Here is a 21,658-nt window from a genome sequence, read left to right as displayed (position 1 = left end):
TCCTATGGACGGGAATGGGTCAGCTTAAACCAACCCCACCTTCACCATACATGAGGCCCCAGCATGCTTTAGACTCATCCAAGACAAAAAAACATCCCCAAAACCAAAGGCTTTCACTGTTTTGAAAGTACTGGCGGTCCAGATGGTCAAAAGCTTTCTCCTGATCCAAAGAAAGCAAACCCACATTCACATCAGACAGTTTACAAATGTGTAAAACATCTCTTATCTCCAATAGCTCATTGGGAATAAACGGCGGTACATTCAAAATCGTAACCTTTGTAGATGGAGAAAAAGCAGCGTAACTTAAATAAACATACCTTTAAGAAGTACGGCATGCACAACCATCTGATCAACAAGACGCTCTTCTTTAACAAAAAACACCACTGCTTTATTCATCCAACATAAGCAACATTTTCATTTCCTACCTTCTCTCCTTCGGCAACCAGAAACTCCTCCAGAGTGACAGTAGCTTCAGTAACACACCTGAAGCTGTGCCAAAGTGACAGGGACGGCATCCCCACGTGGGTCGCCATCCCCACCAAAACAATGGCAATTGCAACAAGAAATACAATATACCTAATTCTACCACTAAAACAAAAAAAAACTCAATCATGCATAGAAAAAGGAAAACCACCAAGAAAGGAAACAAAAAAGAAAACAGAGGCGATCTAACTACAGACACCACTCACACAATTCCCAACATGCACCAACACTCCCAGGATGCAGAGAGAGAGAGAGAGAAATACAAACCCTCCAACCCAAAAAGGATTATGGTGTTGATGGAATACTAAACGAAAGGATAAAATATACAGACCACAAATTCAAATGGGCTATTCTTAAACATTACCCTCAGCTCTGGCATCTTCCCTAAAATTTGGAACCAAGGCCGGATCACCCCAATCCACAAAAGTGGAGCTAAATTTGACCCAGATAATTACCGTGGAATAATTTTGGAAAAGTCTTCTGCAGTATCATCAACAGCAGACTCTTTCCTCAGTGAAAACAATGTCCTGAGCAAATGTCAAATTGGCTTCTTACCAAAATACCGTACGACAGACCACGTATACACCCTGCACACCCTTATTGACAAACAAACGAAACTAAAACAAATTATTCTCATGCTTTGTTGATTTCAAAAAAGCTTGTGACTCAATTTTGGATGAGGGTCTGCTATACAAATTGATGGAAAGCTGTGTTGGGGGGAGAGCATACAACATTATAAAATCAATGGAGACAACAAGTGTGCAGATACAATTGGCAATTAACACACATATTTCTTTCCTCGGGGCTGTGTGGTGAGACAGGGATGCAGCTTGAGCCCCACCATCTTCAACAAATACAGTGCCTTCGGAAAGTATTCAGACCACTTGACGTTTTCCACATTTTGTTACGTTACAGCCTTATTCTAAAATAGATTAAATTGATTTTCATCAATCTATACACAATACCCCATAATGACAAAGCAGGTCTCTTTAGAGATGTTCGATCGGGTTCAAGTCCGGGCTTTGGCTGGGCCAGTCAAGGACATTAAGAGACTTGTCCCGAAGCCACTCCTGCGTTGTCTTGGCTGTGTGCTTAGGGACGTTGTCCTGTTGGAAGGTGAACCTTCACTCTGGAGCAGTTTTTCATCAAGGATCTATCTGTACTTTGCTCCGTTCATCTTTGCCTCAATCTTGACTAGTCTCCCAGTCCCTGCTGATGGAAAACATCTCCACGGCATGATGCTGCCACCACCATGCTCCACCGTAGGGATGGTGCCAGGTTTCCTCCAGACGTAACGCTTGGCATTCAGGCCAAATAGTTCAATCTTGGTTTCATCAGACCAGAGAATCTTGTTTCTCATGGTCTGAGAGTCTTTAGGTGTGTGCATTTTACTGAGGAGTGGCTTCCGTCTGGCCACCCTACCATTGCCTGATTATTGGAGTGCTGTAGAGATGGTTGTCCTTCTGTAAGGTTCTCCCATCTCCACAGAGGAACTCTAGAGCTCTGTCAGAGAGACCATCAGGTTCTTGGTCACCTCCCTGACCAAGGCCCTTCTCCCCGATTGCTCAGTTTGGACAGGCGGCCAGCTCTAGGAAGAGTCTTGGTGGTTCCAAACTTCTTCCATTTAAGAATGATGGAGGTCACTATGTTCTTGGGGACCTTCAACGCTGCAGACATTTTTTGGTACCCTTCCCCAGATCTGTGCCTCAACACAATCCTGTCTCGGAACTCTATGGACAATTCCTTCGACCTCATGGCTTGGTTTTTGCTCTGACATGCACTGCCAACGGTGGGACCTTATATAGACTGGTGTGTGCCTTTCCAAATCATATCCAATCATTTGAATTTACGACAGGTAGACTCCAATCAAGTTGTAGAAACATCTGAAGGATGATCAATGGAAACAGGACGCTCCTGAGCTCATTTTCAAGTCTCATCGCAAAGGGTGTGAATACTTATGTAAATAAGATATTTCTGTTTAAAAAAAACATTATAAAAACCAGTTTTCGCTTTGTCATTATGGGGTATTGTCTGCAGATTTCTGAGGATAATTTTATTTTTTTTATCCATTGTAGAATAAGGCTTTAACATAACAAAATGTGGGAATAGTCAATGGGTTTGAATAATTTCCAAAGGCACTGTATATCAATGAATTGCAGAGGGCACTAGAACAGTCTGCAGCACCTCACCCGGCCTCACCCTACGGACTCAACCAAGGAGGGCCTACAGCAGCACTTTGATATTTTGCACAGATTTTGTCAGACATGGGCCCTGACAGTGAATCTCAGTAAGACAAAAATAATGGTTTTCCAAAAAAGGTCCAACAGCCAAGACAACAAATACAACCTATATCTAGACACTGTTGCCCCAGAGCACACAAAGAATTACACCTACCTCGGCCTAAACACCAACACCACAGGTAACTTCCACAAGGCCGTGAAAGAGATAAGGCAAGAACAGCCTTCTATGCCATCAAAAGGAACATAAAACTAAAAAAAACGCAAAAAATACTTAAATCAGTTATCAAACCCATTGCCCTGTATGGTTGTGAGGTCTGGGGTCCACTCATCAACCAAGAATTCATGGAATGGGACAAACACACAATTGAGACTCTGCCTGCAGAATTCTGCCAAAGTATACTTTGTGTAATGCAAACAGGGCAGAATTAGGACTATACCCGCTAAATTCTACAACCACCTAAAAGGAAGCGCCCACACATTCTACCACAAAGCCCTCACCTACACAGATCAACCTAGAGAAGAGTCTCCTCAGCCAGCTAGTTCTGGGGCTCTGTTCACAAACAAAAACAGACCCCACAGAGCCACAGGACAGAAACACATTTAGACCCAACCAAATTATGAAAAAGCAAAAAGATAACTATTTGAACCAATGGTAAGAATCAACCAAAATAACAGAGCAATCTAGAATGCTATTCCACAAAATGAGGTGTAAACTGAGCTGCACTTCCTAACCTCCTGCCAAATGGATGAACACATTAGAGACAAATATTTTCCACAGATCACACAGACCCACAATGATGTTGAAAACAAATCAAACATTGATAAACTCCCATATCTGTTAGGAAAAATACCGCAGTGTGCAACCACAGCAGAAAGATTTGTGGCCCGTTGCCATGAGAAAAGGGCAAACAGTGGAGCACAAACAACATTGTAAATACAACCTATATTTATCTGTATATTTATTTTCCCTTTCATACTTCAACTACTTGCACATTGTTACAACACTGTACATTAGCAATAATATAATTATTGTTGTAACATTTGAAATGTCTATATTCTTTTAAATATTCTGTGAGTGCAATGTTCACTAATGTTTTACCTTGTTTAATTACATTTTGTTTATTGTCTGTTCCATTTGCTTTGGCAATGTAAACATATGTTTCCCATGCCAATAAAGCGCTTTGAATTGAATTTGAGAGAGAGAGAGAGAGAGAGAGAGAGAGAGAGATTATTGCCTGCCTGTGTTCTTTAGGGATGTCTACATCCTCAATGCTCCCCAGGCTCCCCACTTCATTCTCATTTATAATAAACAGTTGGTCAGCACCTGGCAGGTCCCAACCCAATAAAGAACAGATTGATTAGATTCAGAACCCCCTCTGTTCTATTCTGTCTGTTTGTTTGTGAATCCCCCTAACTGGGGAGGCTTATGACTAGAAATGAGATTTTAATTCTCACTCCGTCTCCTCTGTGGCTGCTCGATCCAGCTCAAGACTCTGGAGGAAGAAAATGGAGCTTTGCCCCAAGAGGCTGTGTGTATTTTTAGGTGGGCAGAGGGAACGGAAAGAAAAGGTGGTGTGTAAGTAAAGTGAGTGGTGTGGTGTCAATCTGCCTGTCTGTCTGCAACTAGCTGTGATTATGCTGATGAGCAGAGCACTCTCTTCGCCTCTCCACCCTCCCTCCCTCGCTTGCAAGAGAGGCTTCGGTAAAGCCCACCTCCCCCACACACACACCTCAGACACACACACTGTCAGAAGAGAGCCCTGCGTAGCATGAAGCATGCAGCACGCTGTAATTTCACCCTCTCCCTGACGCGAGGAATAATTACACTGCTCACTGCCTTCTGAGTCTCTGAGTATATCACCTCTCCTGTGCCTGGCCTGTATACCTGTATACCACTACCTCCTACCTTTCCTCTCACCCAATTTCTCCTTCTGTCTCCTACTGAGTCTGACTTCTCTTCTCTAGCCTCCTTCCCCCTTTTCCTATATTGCTCTTTCTCCCCCGTCTCCTCTGCCTGGCCCACTAATGAATCCTCACCTTTCCTCTCGTCCCTTTTGCTCCCTTTCTTCCCCTTCTTACACCATTCATTGACTCCTGAGTGTCTCTCCTCTCTCCTGGTCTACCAGTGTGGCGTCTACCTCTACCTACTCACCCTTCCTCTCTCCCCTTTTCTTCCCCTTTCTCCCCCTTTCTCCTCCTACTCTGTGAAGCCGGGAACTGCTGTTGTGTTTGAATTACTGCAGATGAGAAGCACCGTCTCTGGAAGGTTTGTCTTTTTTCTGCATGAGTCAGGATGTATTTTGGAGGTGCATTCAGTTCAAAAAAACTTTGTGCCAGCAACAGGGAGATTATAGACACATAGCCATGACTTTTGGGGCTGATGGAGGTTTATCTAACTTAGCTTTTCTACGGTGCCAGCCAATACCAGCTCATACTGTCCACACCCTTCCTACCTCTGTGATCCCTATACAACAACACTGTGGTGGATTACTCAAATCACCATGGTTTTTGTACTAGGATACTAGAAAAGGGTAGGACATAGTTCCACTGAGAAACATGGTTGATAGACTGCATCAAGACAATTAACAATCTGGAAGCGCTGGATTTCTGACAAAGATCTTAGCCCCTATGCAACAATACACTTTAATTGACACTACACAATGCTAAATGAGCTAACACATGGTGGGAAGTGTGTGTGTGGTGTGTGTTTGTGTGTGTATGTGTGTGTGTTACCATTGAGCCACTTGGAGTTGTACTGGGCCGTCCTGAGGGGTGGCATGCCCCCCAGGCTCCGGTAGATGACAGGGTCGCGACCAGAGAAGTCGATGACCGTGGCGGCGTATAGCTCGCCACTCTCCGTCACCACCGCTGTGGAGTTATGGCGAGGGTCGTAGGGGCACCTTGCCACACCGTTCACACGATCCAACACACTACTCATATTCCCAACCTGGGAGAGGAGGGAAAGAGAGATAGAGATAGAAAAGAGAGAGAAAGAGAGAGATAAATAGGGTGATAGAGAAAGAGATAGAGAGATAGAGAAAGAGATAGAGAGTAAGAAAATGATAGTGTTGTTACTGTCTTCCCCACCTCTAAAGTCTCCCCCAGACCATATGGCTGTTTGATGTTTATATTCAAGTCTTTATCTTATCCCCTCCATCATTCACCCCCCACCCTGCCAGTTATTACTCTATCCCCCTCTTCCCTCCATCCACTCCTCCTTCCTCCCACCATCCTCCTTTACCTTCTCATCATTCCTTGCCTATCACCCCTACCCAGCCCCCTGTAGGTTTTCACTCCATTCTACTTCTTCCTCGAACCCCATCCACCCTGACAGATATCATTCCATCCATCCCTTCCCCCTTACCTCCCGGGTGATACAGAGGGGCTGGAAGGCGTTGGTTCCACAGGTGATGACCTCAGTCTTATTGACCAGCAGGACGCGGATGTAGTTCTGACACTCCACCTACAGGGGGTGGTAGAGTACAGAGATGTTATAGGTTAGAGAATTACCTATAGTACCTTGGTTGTATTCACTAGAAACCAATTGGAAGAAAATTGACCGAAACTGCGTGGGTCTACCTGTACTTGATAAGAAACCTGATTAAAAAAAAGCCACTTGTTTTCATTGCAAAACATTTGGTTACCGTTTGTAACAGTATGCACTAATGAATACGAGCCAGCATTACTCACCACTCACTTTAATGATATGACTGTAAATCTTTCATCTGTGAGATGAAATGTAACATATCTAAACCTAGTCTAATCACATCTCATTCTTAGAAAGAATTCAAGTTTGTTTATTTGTCATATACACATGATATGCAGTACATGTAGTACACAGTGCAACTAATTGCTTACTTGCAGGTTTGTCTTACACATTGAGGGAAGCATTGTCTGACGATTGAGGGGGAAATAAATTGTAATGAAACTTTTAGTTTTCCTTAAATATATTGTTTTGGCAATTAAAGTAACTTTGTTTTAGAACTTGAGGTCAGACGAGGTTCTACAGGTTTCAGAAAGAAGTGACTGCTTTTTGGTTTTTCCCCTCTTGAGAAAAAAAATGACAAGGCATTCAATTCTTACAAAGAAAAAGTGAAATAACAAAATTATCACAGTGTTTATCAGCCGTTGGAAGGAGAGGAGAAGGGCCCCTTCCTCATCCAATCAACTGCCAGCTTTTAAAGTAAAAGCTCTTATTCAGGGAGGCATCCTGTGTGTGTGTGTGTGTGTGTGTGTGTGTGTGTGTGTGTGTGTGTGTGTGTGTGTGTGTGTGTGTGTGTGTGTGTGTGTGTGTGTGTGTGTGTGTGTGTGTGTGTGTGTGTGTGTGTGTGTGTGTGGATGGGGGGGGGGGGACCATTAAAGTCATCGTTTACCTCCGTCTTCCCTTTGCTCTGACAGGACCTCCTGGTGTCATCGTCCGGGCCCCATTTTGTTGCCTAGGAAACCAAAATAAACACACACAAAAAGAGTGACTGGATGCAGCATTCACCTGTTGCCAAGGGGGCCTCCTTACTAGTGCCTGCTGGCTGCCTGACAATGATGCAACTGTTGAGCTTAATATTGCTACTAACAACACAGATGCAATGAAAAGACATGAACCTTATTGATGTTTGTTAATTGCGTCAACATGGATCTGAGTGGGCCAGCCAGTGGATTATGAGGTCAGGTAACCAGATAGGACCAGGGCTACGTCCTAATTTGCAGCCTAGATGTCATTAGGATGGAAATGTGTTTCAACTTCCAATCCTCCCCACACACACACACACACACACACACGCACACACACACACACACACACACACACACACACACACACACACACACACACACACACCACTTACATTCCTTTAGAACCGCATGCCTTGGGTTTAATTAAGAATGCCCCAGCCCCAGCTCAGTGCTGGGACACACATAAACAAACACATACACACACACGAGGCAGACACACACCGTCCTCCAATCCTCTACCACACGCCACACGCTTTTTCTCCACTGCCCAATTGCATTTCTTTTTTTGAACCGCATGTCTTGGGTTTAATTACGAATGCTGCACCAGGAGACTGGTCTTTCTGCTCAGTGCTGGGGCACACACACACGCACAGACACACACACTTGGCTATCAGAGCAGCATTGGCATTTTGTATGGGAGCCTGAGAGATGGCTCTCTCTCCCTCATGTTTGTTACTGTGTCTAGGTCTCTCAGTCTCACTAAAAATAGCTGGGGTGCTGCTGGCCTAACCCTAGTGCTGGGAGAGAGAGAGGCTGGAGTTGGCACGGACTAGGGCCAGCTTATACCCCCACTGTGTCACTTGCCTCCCTCCTCTCTCTCCTCCTCTCCCCTACCATTCTTATCCCCTCTCCTCCTCTCCTCTAATCTCTTACAGCGAATGGGGTCCTCTCTGCGCACTGGAGAAAAAGTCTGCCATTTGGGTCCTTATCGAGTATTGACTTTAAGACGGATCATCCATAGCACACAACACAACCACATCGACCGACATTTTGGCTTATTCTTCACACAGTGGAACATTGTCATGCACAACAGGGCTAGGGGATACTACAGAGACCACATCGTGGTATGAAAACAGATACCAAGACTGGAATCTGGACACAGATTAAAGTGTCCAAAAGCATCAGAAAGAAAAGGAAAGAGGGTAAGAAAGAAAGAGACAAATTGATTAGTGAAATAAATCGATATTTAGCTCGTTGAGAGAGAGGAGTAAGCTAGCTATGTCTGTGTCACAAATGCTAACTATTCACTACGTATTGCACTACTTTTGAACAGAGCCCAATGGACCCTGGTCAAAAGTACTGCACTATGTAGGGAATAGGTTGCCATTTGGGATGCAGATGATGTGTCTGCTGTCCCTGAGATGAGGCTGGGTGTTATCGCTCTGTTCTGAGAGACTCTTTAATTAACCTTGCTCATACTGCACTGAACAGAGGGAGGGAGAGAACGGAGAGAGAGAGAGAGAGAGAGCGCGAGAGAGAGGTGGGAGGGGGAGAAAGATACAGAAAGAAAATGGGTGGGGGAGAAAAAGAGAACAAGTGAAAGAGATAGAGAGAGCGAGATGGAGAGTGAAAAATGAGAGAGAAAAAAAAGAAAGACAGAGAGAATGAAAGAGAGAGAGGGAGAGAGAGAAATGAGCTGAGAGAAAGAAAGCTGCAGTCTGTCATGTAGGCCAGCCAGCCATACTGACACACTGTGATGAAATTAGACAACTAGAACAGTTTAAACTCACAACCGATAAGAGCTTGGGCCTCAAATGGAAAAAGAAAAACAGAAGCTTTTTATTACCCTCATATGAAGGCGTTACTCTACCACCATGACAGTCAACAAGCTCTTCAAATACCATCACGCAAACCCCCGCGCTAGCAGTGCTGAGATGACGTGATTCAAAACACTCACACATTCACACCCCTCCTTCCACTGCCGTAGCTCTGTTTGTCTCAATGGGAGGTTGGTGTGTGATGGATGCCTATGTGGTGAATCATCGTTCAGGTCATTACCATCTTTTCTCAGCGAGGCCCCAAACCGAGGATCCCATCGGCTTAACCCCTGACCCCTCGCCCCTACCGCCACTCCCTCTCTTCACCCCGGTATGGAACAAAGCCAGGTCAAAGCCAGTCCTACTCTGAATACCACAGGGCCCATGCACTCCGAATACCAATACCACCATCGCTCTACCCCCCAGCTGTGACAGGCACTCTGAGTGGGGTGACGGTTGTACAATTCCTGCCTGCCCGGGCTGGGCTGGATGGAGCGGTTTGGACTGTATGTCTGTCTGTGAGCGGGCCCATAGGGCCTCAAGGCAGTGGTGGAATGATGTCACAGTGTAGAGGCTTGAACCTGTGTTACAGTTCCAACTACAAGTGTTCATTTAGAAATAATGATATATGACATAGTGATGAGGAGAGGTGGAGGACATGTCAATATCACTGTTCATGTCCAATACAAAGTATTCTACACCAGTTTCCTAATCCTGTTATATGAGTTTGACATTACATTTTGGATGATTTTTTTGTTAAATTGAGCTACTGACATTTTAAAGTAAGACTAAGAGAAGAAACATCATTTCAACAAGTCATTCACTCGACATGCCAGTTTGAAGAGGACTATAACACATTGGTTTGAGGAATAGAAAATGGCCATTACTAAAAAACGAAATGAAGTTAAATGAAGTCTAAATGAAGTCAATTATTCCAGACCTGGACTGATTTGCTGATAAATTGCGGCAGCACTCTCGGATGCATCTCCTCTATTAGTAGGGCCAACAACAATGTGCCTCCAACAACACTGTCTACTTACCCTCAAACCCAAGTGTGACACCTCATTTCTCCAACTTTGCCACTTTGCCACTTTTGAAGGCAATAAGTATTCTGCCCTCGGCAACCCGAATACAAAAAAAAAAATCATGGATTTTTCATGGGCAAATAAAATAGCTGAAAGTACAATTAGTGAGTGGATGGAGGATTCATCACTTTTACAGCCGAGAAATTATGTTTGGGAGGGAAATTAATTCTATTTTTACAGAGGAAGTAATAAATGCTAATGAAACAAACCGCTAACAGTGAGCCAGACAGTTAAAGAGATGGGAAATGGCTCTTCCTTAAACATGGATGGCACTCTGTAGATAAGACTCTGTCGTTCAGTGACATATGACAACAATCATGTTGACTATTAATTATGGTTTGTAAATATGAGGAATAAATGTGTCTGTAGAGGAGTGTTGACAAAAACTTACTCCAGGAATCAGGCAGCACTTCTTTATCAGCAGTAAGAGTTTATTCAAGCAATTGCAAGGGAGATCACTCTCGGGATAAACAGGAGAGGAACTCAAAAGTTACAGAGTCACACAGTCATTATACACTTATTTTACACAACGAGCTGCTTGCCTCTCCTAGCCTACATGTCTAAGAGAAGGAAGTGATTTGTTTTTTAAAGCCTATTCAGTATGAAGAAGAATTTGGCCTTGAGCTGGGCCTCTAGTGCCCAAAGCGATAAGGAGGGAGCAGCAAATCACGCCTTTGTGCGGTGTGTGAAGAGGATAGTGGACAGCTATGGAAAATACCAGTTGATACAGTGTGTATATATATACACACATACATACACACATACATACATGCATACACACACATATATATATATATATAGTACTTTTCAACTCAAGCATTTACATAGCATTAGACTGTAACAGAACCATTTTGCCACAACAGAACATATCAGTTGGTTTGCTTGGTTTTAGTAGGCTACGAGTACAGTATTTAGTACTACGATCACAACCACTGATAGCTTGGGACCATGCAGTGAACTGTATGTACATTGACTCTTGTGGACTTACCTTGTACACGTACCTTCGTACCAATATAGACTCTACAAATGTATTTAGTGGACTGAGAATATATTTGCTGTTGAATCTATGTACTGTTAAATCTATTTCCCTCCCTATATCCTTGACTCAACCTCAAAATCTCTGTCGAACCTCTTCCTCCTTTGACGTGAAGAGTAGGGAACATTATTTGCATACTGATCTGGGATGAAAGTGTGGAGAGGAGGCAGAGATCATCCAGCTCTGTACAGCATGTTATAGCCTGCTAGCATGTTATAGCCTGCTAGCTGTACTCTGCTCTGCTCCAATGTCCCCTCACTTCAATGGGCCAGCATCCCGTTCTGCTTCGTCCTCTTACAGAGTACCCTATTCAGGCTCCAACCGACCCCCCTCCCCTCCATTTCCTCCATCCCATACTCCCTCCACTCCTCTCCTTCCCCTTCTCCCCTCTTCATTCACCCTGTCCCCTGTCCACTCACCAGTCCCGCCCTCTCCCCCCTGCCCTACTGACGGATGTGACAGGACTCTCAATGGCTCTGCCTCATTGTCCATGAACACTGATCCCTACACAAGAGGGCGCAGATATGCTCCCCTCCCCCGTGCACTCCTCCAGCCCTCCTCTGCTGCCCACCTCCTCCCTGTGCTGTGCACTCCAGCCCTCTACTGGGCCCTCTCCTCCTCCCTGAGTGTGTGTGCTCGTGTGTTTGTCCGTAAAGTAGACAATCTTTGAAGTGCCACAGCTGTTCTGACCCAATATGTACACAGGAAAGAGAGAGAGAGGGAGTGAGAGAGCGATGCAGAGAGAGAGAAATGGAGAAAGAGATAGAGGGGACAGTAAACCATCTGAGAACACCATTCTGTCACCACTCATGTACATCTGTAGCAACTCCCAGCTCCCTCAGCACCCTTGTGAAGGGGGCTAGGGGCAGTATCCTATCCAGTAAGAGTGGGTGAATGATGACTTCAATCTGTGAGTGTGGTGCACGATAGCTCCTCTCTGCCCCAGTGGTGCCTCCTACAGCCTCCTACAGGCCATTACTCTACATCAGAGGAGAGATGAGGCAGAAACAGGCCGGCTGGGCCGTCTCCTTGATTAGCTGCACCATCTTGGATCATCCCTCAGCACACACGCTGACACACACATACACTCGCAAAAGCACGCACTCTCACACACGCACTCTCACACACACACACACACACGCACGGCCCTGCTGTGAGACATTAGCAGATGACTTGTCCCTATCTGGCACTGTAGGCCACAGATTATCTTCCCATTCTGACAAAGACCACATCAATTATTCAATCTCTTTTGAAATTGCAGCAGGAAAATGTGATCATGAGTCTGGGTGAATGATATCAGGCGTGACTCATCAAACTCCGGGTCATGGAGCTGGGGCTGGAGCTGGGTGCTTGTGAGGACAATTGCAGGGTGTGAACATCTAATAAGGGAAGCTCAAGACACACACACACACACACACACATAATGCGTCAGCCATATTTTCACCCTCTACTCTCTTTATAATACCAGACTGCCCCTATCCACTGTCATAATTTACAGTTGTTTGTGAGGGGCATTGTTGATGAGGACACCAGAAAGTGAAGACTTTAACCCCAAAATACACCGTCTGGCTATGGGCAAGACTTACACCAACGCAATTCATATTTGTGCCTGTGAAAGACCGGATACCTACCTACATGTACATAGTACTTCAACCAATCACCTACCCAAACCTCCATGTACATATTACCTCAATCAATAACCCCAACAACCTCGCACCCCAGTACACTGACTCTGTACTCCTTGTATATAGCCAAGTTATTTTTATTTCATTGTGTTAATATATTGTTTTAATCTATTTGCTAATGTTCTTACTTTTTAACTGTATTGTTGGGAAAGGGCTCATAAGTAAGCGTTTCACGGTAAAGTCTACAGTTGTTGTATTCGGCGCATGTGACATTTATTTTATTTTGATTTGATACCTTTCAGAGTCTTTGCATCTTCATGTCAAGATGTTTCAAACAACCAGATGTCATTTTGTTCTTCTCCGTCCTTCAACAAACTACTTCAAGAAGTTTACATAAGTAAGTAAATCTAAACAAGAGAAAATTATTTATTTTCCTTCTCGAGTCTATAGAGTTTCCCACAAACCTCTGTTGATCAGGGAGTTTGAAGAGAAAACATCCTGTTGTTTGGGGAAGATATAGTTCAGAGGTCACCTCTACTCCCCTGACCTTGGTCCTCACAGCCTAAAACAATGCATCCTGGGACAGAACAATACCAGCAAGTCAAACAAGGCTTTCCCCCAATGACCGACAACAGCTTTCAGCTTCCTTATGACTCAGTCAGTCACATCGGATTCTATAAGGCCAGAGCTCTTTCTCAATTAATCTTTCCTCAATTCCACACATCTTCTTGCATCACCTCTTCCCAAAAGGCATTGTAGGAGAAGGTCTGTGGGAAGGGACCTTCACCTTCAATACAGTTGGGAAGGTTAGGAAAGAGGAAGTGAGGAATTGTGGAAAGATGAATTGAGAAAGAGCCCTGGTGTTTGGGAAGAGCCATGGGACATACCGTTGGCCAATTGGGGCCAAACTGGTCTGGGTCCAGCAAATTGAAAGTCCTCTCTAGCTTCTCTAAACAGGACCTTGTTAATGACTGGTCTGAAGACAGATCTGGGTCTCAGCAGTGCACAAGGTTACCCGTTTCTCAAGATGCTCTAAAACATTATCTGTAGAAACTGAAAAGTATCTTGTGGAAAATAAGGACAACAATAGAGAGAAATTGACCTGAATGGATTTCTTTCTCGCTTCTCCCAAACAAAACGTCTGCCTGATATTTGGGATAATGGTTATTGAAATTGGGGCATTTTGGAGAGAGAATGGGCACACTACCCTGTATTTTCAAAAGGAAAGAGATAATCACAAAAACACTCCCTGCAATACCTTCCTTACATTTACGGAGGAGGAAAACAATCATCAGAAATGGCAGCTGCTATGCCATGCTGAACGGAAGAATGCAGTTCAACATGAGAGCCACCGGGTCAGATTAAATGTGTGTCTTTTGGAGCTTAAAGAGACAGAAATACAAGTTGAACTAAACACTTTATTTACCGCTCTGAAGACTTCAACAGTCTCTCTCTCTCTCTCTCTCTCTCTCTCTCTCTCTCTCTCTCTCTCTCTCTCTCTCTCTCTCTCTCTCTCTCTCTCTCTCTCTCTCTCTCTCTCTCTCTCTCTCTCTCTCTCTCTCTCTCTCTCTCTCTCTCTCTCTCTCTCTCTCTCTCTCTCTCTCTCTCTCTCTCTCTCTCTCTCTCTCTCTCTCTCTCTCTCTCTCTCTCTCTCTCTCTCTCTCTCTCTCTCTCTCTCTCTCTCTCTATCTATCATCATCATCATCATCTGAGAGAATGGTTCAGGTGGGTGAACAACATCTCTGAGGTATGCACCTCAGACTAGATCATCTCAGTTGCCATCCACATGTGTAAATATAAATGTAGATACCTGACTCTCCAATTCAATATTTGTTATTACTTTTTATAATGCAAACAAATTCTCCTTGAGGAACATTCAAGAGATCAGATTAAACTGAACGAGAGAACACAAAACCACAGTTGTCTAAAACAAAAATGGTGAGGGAGAGTAGAATAAAATAACTACCTTCCCCTCCATGTTTGGAAAAATATCCCACTGGAATTTTCATTCCAGTCACGTGGGACAGAGTGACTCTTGACCCAAAAAGACACTCGGCGGACGATTGAGAGGACAAGCTGGCTGAAGAGTGAGGCTGAGAAAACAGTACGTCTTAGTTGGCCTGGAGTTTGACTTGGAAAACAAATTGACGTCCCCAAGGCTGTGCTATTAGCGGCATGGCAGGGCTAGGTTAAGGTACCCTGATGGGTTGAAGTAAGTTCTATCAGTTTCAAAGAAGTTTGGTTGGAGAGAGATATAGAGAGCGAGTAGAGAGATACAAAGATCGATAGTTAGTTCTAGAGAGAAAAAACAGAGAGAGAGAGAGGGGAGGGGAGAGGGGGAGAGAAAGAGGGGAGGGTAGGGGAGAGGGAGAGTTTAGTTCTAGAAAGAGAGAGAGATGTGGAATAAGTTATAGAGGTAAAGATGAATAAAAAGGGATGGTGATAGAGACGGATTGTGTGGTTGGTTCTGCTGGCTGTAGAGGGCTGTATCTCCCTTCAGACTGTATGCTCCTGCAGGCCCAGGCTGTTTACATTCCAACCCTGCAGAGCTCAACTATTACCTCTCACAAGGAAGCTCAGCTGGCCTAAACACACCTTCTCACCTCTCCTTTTCCCCTTCTCACTCTATCTCCAACATCCAACCTTCATTCACAAACCCTTCATCCCTCCCATCTCCCTTCATTTTCAACCTACATTCACAAACTCCTAATCTCCTCACCTCTTCTCCTATCTCCCACCTAGACTCACAAACCCCTCTCTCCATCCATGTCAGTGGAATGACGTTCCCATCCCTGACTTCTCCTACACCAGTAGGCTATAGGGTCAAGTCAAGCCAGAAGATATTGCATGCTCTGTAACTCCCACTTAGCACACTATACTGACATGTGGTTGTATGAAGACGACATTATACAGCCACTGTCATGCCCTATGTAACGTGAAGGCAATGGTGTAAAGTACTTAAGTAAAAATACTTTAAAGTACTACTTAAGTAGTTTTTTGGGGTATCTGTACTTTACTATTTATATTTTGACAACTTCACTACAATATAAGTAATTTTAAATTACTTCATTTACTTTTGATACTTAAGTATATTTAAAACCAAATACTTTGACATTTACTCAAGTAGTATTTTACTGGGTGACTTTCACTTTTCTATTAAGGTATCTTTACTTTTACTCAAGTAGGAGAATTGAGTACTTTTTCCACCACTGCATGAAGGAATGTGTGAGTGAGTGGGCTTTGAGCTACAAGCAGTGAGAAGACAAGGCAGAAAATGTGGTATTCTTGGTACAAATAAGCAAACTGACCAGACCATCACCTCAACGTGAAGCGAAGGAAGCACAGACCAGACTCTCCAGATCAAAAGACAAAAACTCTAAAAGACAAAAACTCTAAATACTGTACCTGCCTGTAGTACCTACACAGAGACATCTGGCCTATCTGAATGACATGCTCCAAAGGGAAACAAACACTAAAAGAGGAACGCAGATGAAGGAAACAGTCTCTCTCTCTGTCGCTCTCTCTCCCTCCCGCTTTCTGCTGTTTTATTGTTCCTGTGAGCAGGCCCACTGGTGGAGCAGGCAGTCTACATCACAGAAACATACTTTCAGCAGGGGCCAAGAGGACAGAGCGTGTGGGTGGGACTCAATCAGAAAATCACATTCCCCTCACCACATTCACATCCCTCATTCACTCTCCCCTACAGAGAGAGGATGAGAGAAACACAGAGAGAGGGGGGCGAGATGGAGAGAGAGAAACACAGAAAGAGAGAAGCGGGGGGGTGAGATACTTTCCAGGAAGAAGAGCACTGACGATAGTCTCAGATGTTCAGTGTCTTTGTTTTTTACCTGAGAAGGACACAGTGATCCCATCGGATGGTCCACCTCCTATGTGTGTGCGTGCATGTGTGTGTGTATGTGTTTGTTTAGATGACAAAGGAGATCATTCATTTATATACACCCTCCACAACACCTACCAGCTCAGACTCCTATACACACAGAGCTGAGAGCTCCAAGTGTGTGTGTGTGTGTGGGCGCATTCTATCGGTATCAGGGAAAATTCTTTCGATTTCTGCAGTTTGGCAGAAGTAGCTACTCCTCCATAAAGACAAGAGGTGGGCTATAAAATCCATTCAGATCTTTTGAAGGCATTCCATGGATGTGTCCTGTGCAGGTTAGGTGTCATGCTGGGTTAGGTGTGTGTTGGGCTGGCCAGAAAGCCAGATGGGGAATGCTTAGTTGGACAGTGGTGAAAGAAAGACTTCCCTCTCTTCTTCTTTATCTCCCTCTCGCTCTTTCCTCTCCCCCTACCTCTCCTCCCATCTCTCTCCCCTCCCTCTGTTCCTCTTTCTCACTTTCCCTCTCTCCCTCCCTCTCTCCCCTCCATGCTTGCCTGCCCACTAATGGCAATGACAGGTGTTCTCACAGGTGTCTGTTAAAATGGCCTGGGCATGCCCTCAAAGCCACGGAAGCATCAGGACCCCCCCCACGAGCACAGCACAGGGAAGAGCTAGGTCTGTCCTCCCCCCTCTTTCCTACTGATCTCGCCTGCCAGGTGCTTCGTGTTTGGCATGGAAAGGTGAGCTCTGTCACTGTCTCTCTCTCTCCATTATAAAATCAAATCAACTTTTATTGGTCGTATACACATATTTTGCAGATGTTATCGCAGGTTCAGCCAAATACTTATATCTCTAGCTCCAAAAGTGCAGTAATACCTAACCATAGACAAAAATCGAGAAAAAAAAGGAAAACAAACAAATTAAGAAATATCAGAACGAGTAATGTCAGAGTCCCGAATATAAAACAAAATATACATACACTACCGTTCAAAAGTTTGTGGTCACTTAGAAATGATCTTGTTTTTGAAATAAAAGCAAAAAAATTTGTCCATTAAAATAACATCAAATTGATCAGAAATACAGTGTAGACATTGTTAATGTTGTAAATGACTATTGTAGCTGGAAACAGCTGACTTTTTTATGGAATATCGACATAGGCGTACAGAGGCCCATTATCAGCTACCATCACTCCTGTGTTCCAATGGCACGTTGTGTTAGCTAATCCAAGTTAATAATTTCAAAAGGCTGATTGATCATTAGAAAACCCTTTTGCAATTATGTTAGCACAGATGAAAACTGTTGTTCTGATTAAAGAAGCAATAAAACTGGCCTTTAGACTAGTTGAGTATCTGGAGCATCAGCATTTGTGGGTTCAATAACAGGCTCAAAATGGCTAGAAACAAAGAACTCTCTTCTGAAACTTGTCAGTCTATTCTTGTTCTGAGAAATGAAGAGAAATTGCCAAGAAACTGAAGATCTCGTACAACGCTGTGTACTACTGTCACGCCGTGATCTGTTTCACCTGTCCTTGTGCTTGTCTCCACCCCCTCCAGGTGTCGCTTATTATCCCCGGTGTATTTATCCCTGTGTTTCCTGTCTCTCTGTGCCAGTTCGTCTTGTTTGTCAAGTCAACCAGCGTTTTTTGTATCTCAGCTCCTGCTTTTCCCAGTCTCTCTTTTCTCATCCTCCTGGTTTTGACCCTTACTTGTCCTGACTCTGAGCCAGCCGACCTGACCACTCTGCCTGGTCCTGACCTCGAGCCTGCCTATCGTCTTGTACCGTTTGGACTTTCTATTTAGAGAAACAGACGCCTCACAAGTCCTCAATTGGCAGCTTCATTAAATAGTACCCGCAAAACACCAGTCTCAACGTCAACAGGGAAGAGGCGACTGCAGGATGCTGGCTCCTAGGCAGAGTTGCAAAGAAAAAGCCATACCTCAGACTGGCCAATAAAAAGAAAAGATTAAGATGGGCAAAAGAACACTGACACAGGAACTCTGCCTAGAAGGCCAGCATCCTGCTTCTTCACTGTTGACGTTGAGACTGGTGTTTTGCGGGGACTATTTAATGAAGCTGCCAGTTGAGTACTTGAGGTGTCTGTTTCTCAAACTAGACACTAATGTACTTGTCTTCTTGTTCAGTTGGTAGTGTATATATACAGTACCAGTGAAAAGTTTGGACACACCTACCCATTCCTGAGTTTCTTTATTTTTACTATTTTCTACATTGTAGAATAATAGTGAAGACATCAAAACTATGAAATAACACATAATAACACTTTGCCTTGACATTCTTTGCACACTCTTGGCATTCTCTCAACCAGCTTCATGAGGTAGTCACCTGGAATGCATTTCAATTAACAGGTGTGCCTTGTTAAAAGTTAATTTGTGGAATTTCTTTCCTTAATGCGTTGGAGTCAATGAGCTGTGTTGTGACAAGGTAGGGGTGGTATACAGAAGATAGCCCTATTTGGTAAAATACCAAGTTCCTATTATGACAAGAACAGCTCAAATAAGCAATGAGAAATGACAGTCCATCATTAATTTAAGACATGAAGGTCAGTCAATGCGGAAAATTTCAAGAACTTTGAAAGTTTCTTCAAATGCAGATGCAAAAAACATACAATTAAATTAAATTGTATTTGTCACATGCGTCGAATACAACAGATGTAGACCTTACAGTGAAATGCTTATTTACAAGCCCTTAACCAACAATGTAGATTGAGAAAATACCTAAAAAGAAAAAAAAGTAAGAGAAGAATAAATAATTAAAGAGCAGCTGTACATTTCACATTTTAGTCATTTAGCAGACGCTCTTATCCAGAGCAACTTACAGTAGTGAATGCATACATTTCATACATTTTTTTTCCCTCCGTAATGGTCCCCCGTGGGAATCGAACCCACAAACCTGGCGTTGCAAACACCATGCTCTACCAACTGAGCCACAATAGCAGGGCTATATACAAGGGGTACCGGTACAGAGTCAATGTGCGGGGGCACTGATGTCGAGGTAATATGTACATGTAGGTAGAGTTATTAAAGTGACTATACATAGATAATAACAGAGAGTAGCAGCAGCGTAGAAGGGGGGGGGGGGGGCAATGTATAGTCTGGGTAGCCATTTGGTTAGATGTTTGGAAGTCTTATGTCTTGGGGGTAGAAGATGTTTGGAAGCCTCTTGGACCTGGACTTGGCGCTCCAGTACCGCTTGCCGTTTGGTAGCAGAGAGAAAAGTCTATGACTAGGGTGGCTGGAGTCTTTGACAATTTTTAGGGCCTTCCTCTGACACTGCCTGGTATAGAGGTCCTGGGTGATGTACTGGGCCATACCCTCTAACCTCTGTAGTGCCTTGCGGTCAGAGGCCGAGCAGTTGCCATACCAGGCAGTAATGCGATATGTTAGGAAGCTCTCGATGGTGCAGCTGTAAAACCTCTTGAGGATCTGAGGACCCATGCCAAATGTTTTCAGTCTCCTGAGGGGGAATAGGTTTTGTCATGCCCTCTTCACGACTGTCTTGGTGTGCTTGGACCATGTTAGTTTGTTGTGATGTGGACGCCAAGGAACTTGAAGCTCTCAACCTGCTCCACTACAGCCCCGTCGATGAGAATGGGGACGTGCTCGGTCCTTCTTTTCCTATAGTTCACAATCATCTCCTTTGTCTTGATCACGTTGAGGGAGAGATTGTTGTCCTTGCACCACACGGTCAGGTCTCTGACCTCCTCCATATAGGCTGTCTCATTGTTGTCGGTGATCAGGCCTACCACTGCAGTCGTGCCTGGCAGGGCAGTCATGCGTGAACAGGGAGTACGGGAGGGGACTGAGCACGCACCCCTGAGGGGCCCCTGTGTTGAGGATCAGCGTGGCGGATGTGTTGTTACCTACCCTTACCACCTGGGGCGGCCCGTCAGGAAATCCAGGATCCAGTTGCAGAGGTAGGTGTTTAGTCCCAGGGTCCTTAGCTTAGTGATGCGCTTTGAAGGCACTATGGTGTTGAATGCTGATCTGTAGTCAATGAATAGCATTCTCACATAGGTGTTCCTTTTGTCCGGATGTGAAAGGGCGGTGGAGTGCAATAGAGATTGCATCATCTGTGCATCTGTTGCTGCGGTATGCAAATTAAAATGGGTTGAGGGTTTCTGGGATAATGGTGTTGATGTGAGCCATGACCAGCCTTTCAAAGCATTTCATGGCTACAGACGTGAGTACTACGGGTCGGTAGTCATTTAAGCAGGTTACCTTCGTGTTCTTGAGCACAGGGACTATGGTGGTCTGCTTCAAACATGTTGCTATCATAGACTCGGACAGGGAGAGGTTGAAAATGTCAGTGAAGACACTTGCCAGTTGGTCAGTGCATGCTCGGAGTACATGTCCTTGTAATCCGTCTGGCCCTGCAGCCTTGTGAATGTTTATCTGTTTAAAGGTCTTACTCATATCGGCTGCAGAGAGCGTGATCACACAATTCTTCAGAACAGCTGGTGCTCTCATGCATGTTTCAGTGTTATTTGCCTCGAATTGATCATAGAACTAGTTTAGCTCGTCTGGTAGGCTCGTGTCACTGAGCAGCTATCGGCTGTGCTTCCCTTTGTAGTCTGTAATGGTTTGCAAGTGCCTGCCACATCCGACGAGCTTCAGAGCCAATGTAGTACGATTCGATCTTAGTCCTGTATTGATGCTATGCCTGTTTGATGGTTTGTCGGAGGGCATAGCGGGATTTCTTATAAGCTTCCGGGTTAGAGTCCCGCTCCTTGAAAGCGGAGGCTCTAGCCTTTAGCTCAGTGCGGATGTTGCCGGTAATCAATGGCTTCTGGTTGGGGTATATACACGTACAGTCACTGTGGGGACGACGTCGTCGATGCACTTATTGATGAAGCCAATGACTGATGTGGTGTCCTCCTCAATGCCATCGGAGGAATCCCGGAACATATTCCAGTCTGTGCTAGCAAAACCATCCTGTAGTTTAGCATCTGCTTAATCTGACCACTTTTTTATTGATCTAGTCACTGGTGCTTCCTGCTTACATTTCTGCTTGTAAGCAGGAATCAGGAGGATAGAACTATGGTCAGATTTGCCAAATGGAGGGCGAGGA

General features: G+C 44.4%; 1 protein-coding gene across 3 annotated transcripts in view; it reads right to left on the bottom strand.

Annotated features, from left to right (window-relative positions):
* LOC106586418 (semaphorin-5B) overlaps window positions 1–21,658 on the bottom strand; it is a 199,172-nt gene that overhangs the window by 62,471 nt on the left and 115,043 nt on the right. For all 3 annotated transcript variants that reach the window (XM_045707609.2, XM_045707610.2, XM_045707612.2), the window contains exons 6-8: window positions 7,097–7,159; window positions 6,088–6,186; window positions 5,457–5,670 (exon numbers count right to left, since the gene is read on the bottom strand). In XM_045707609.2, coding sequence (XP_045563565.1) covers window positions 5,457–5,670; window positions 6,088–6,186; window positions 7,097–7,159 — 376 coding nt within the window. The remainder of the gene's footprint in view (window positions 1–5,456; window positions 5,671–6,087; window positions 6,187–7,096; window positions 7,160–21,658) is intronic.

This window comes from Salmo salar, chromosome 25, assembly GCF_965601325.2.
Source record: "Salmo salar chromosome 25, fSalSal1, whole genome shotgun sequence".
In the NCBI taxonomy this organism is placed as follows: Eukaryota; Metazoa; Chordata; class Actinopteri; order Salmoniformes; family Salmonidae; genus Salmo; species Salmo salar.
The sequence above is the reverse complement of the archived record's forward strand: the minus strand, read 5'-3'. Positions and strand labels throughout refer to the sequence as shown.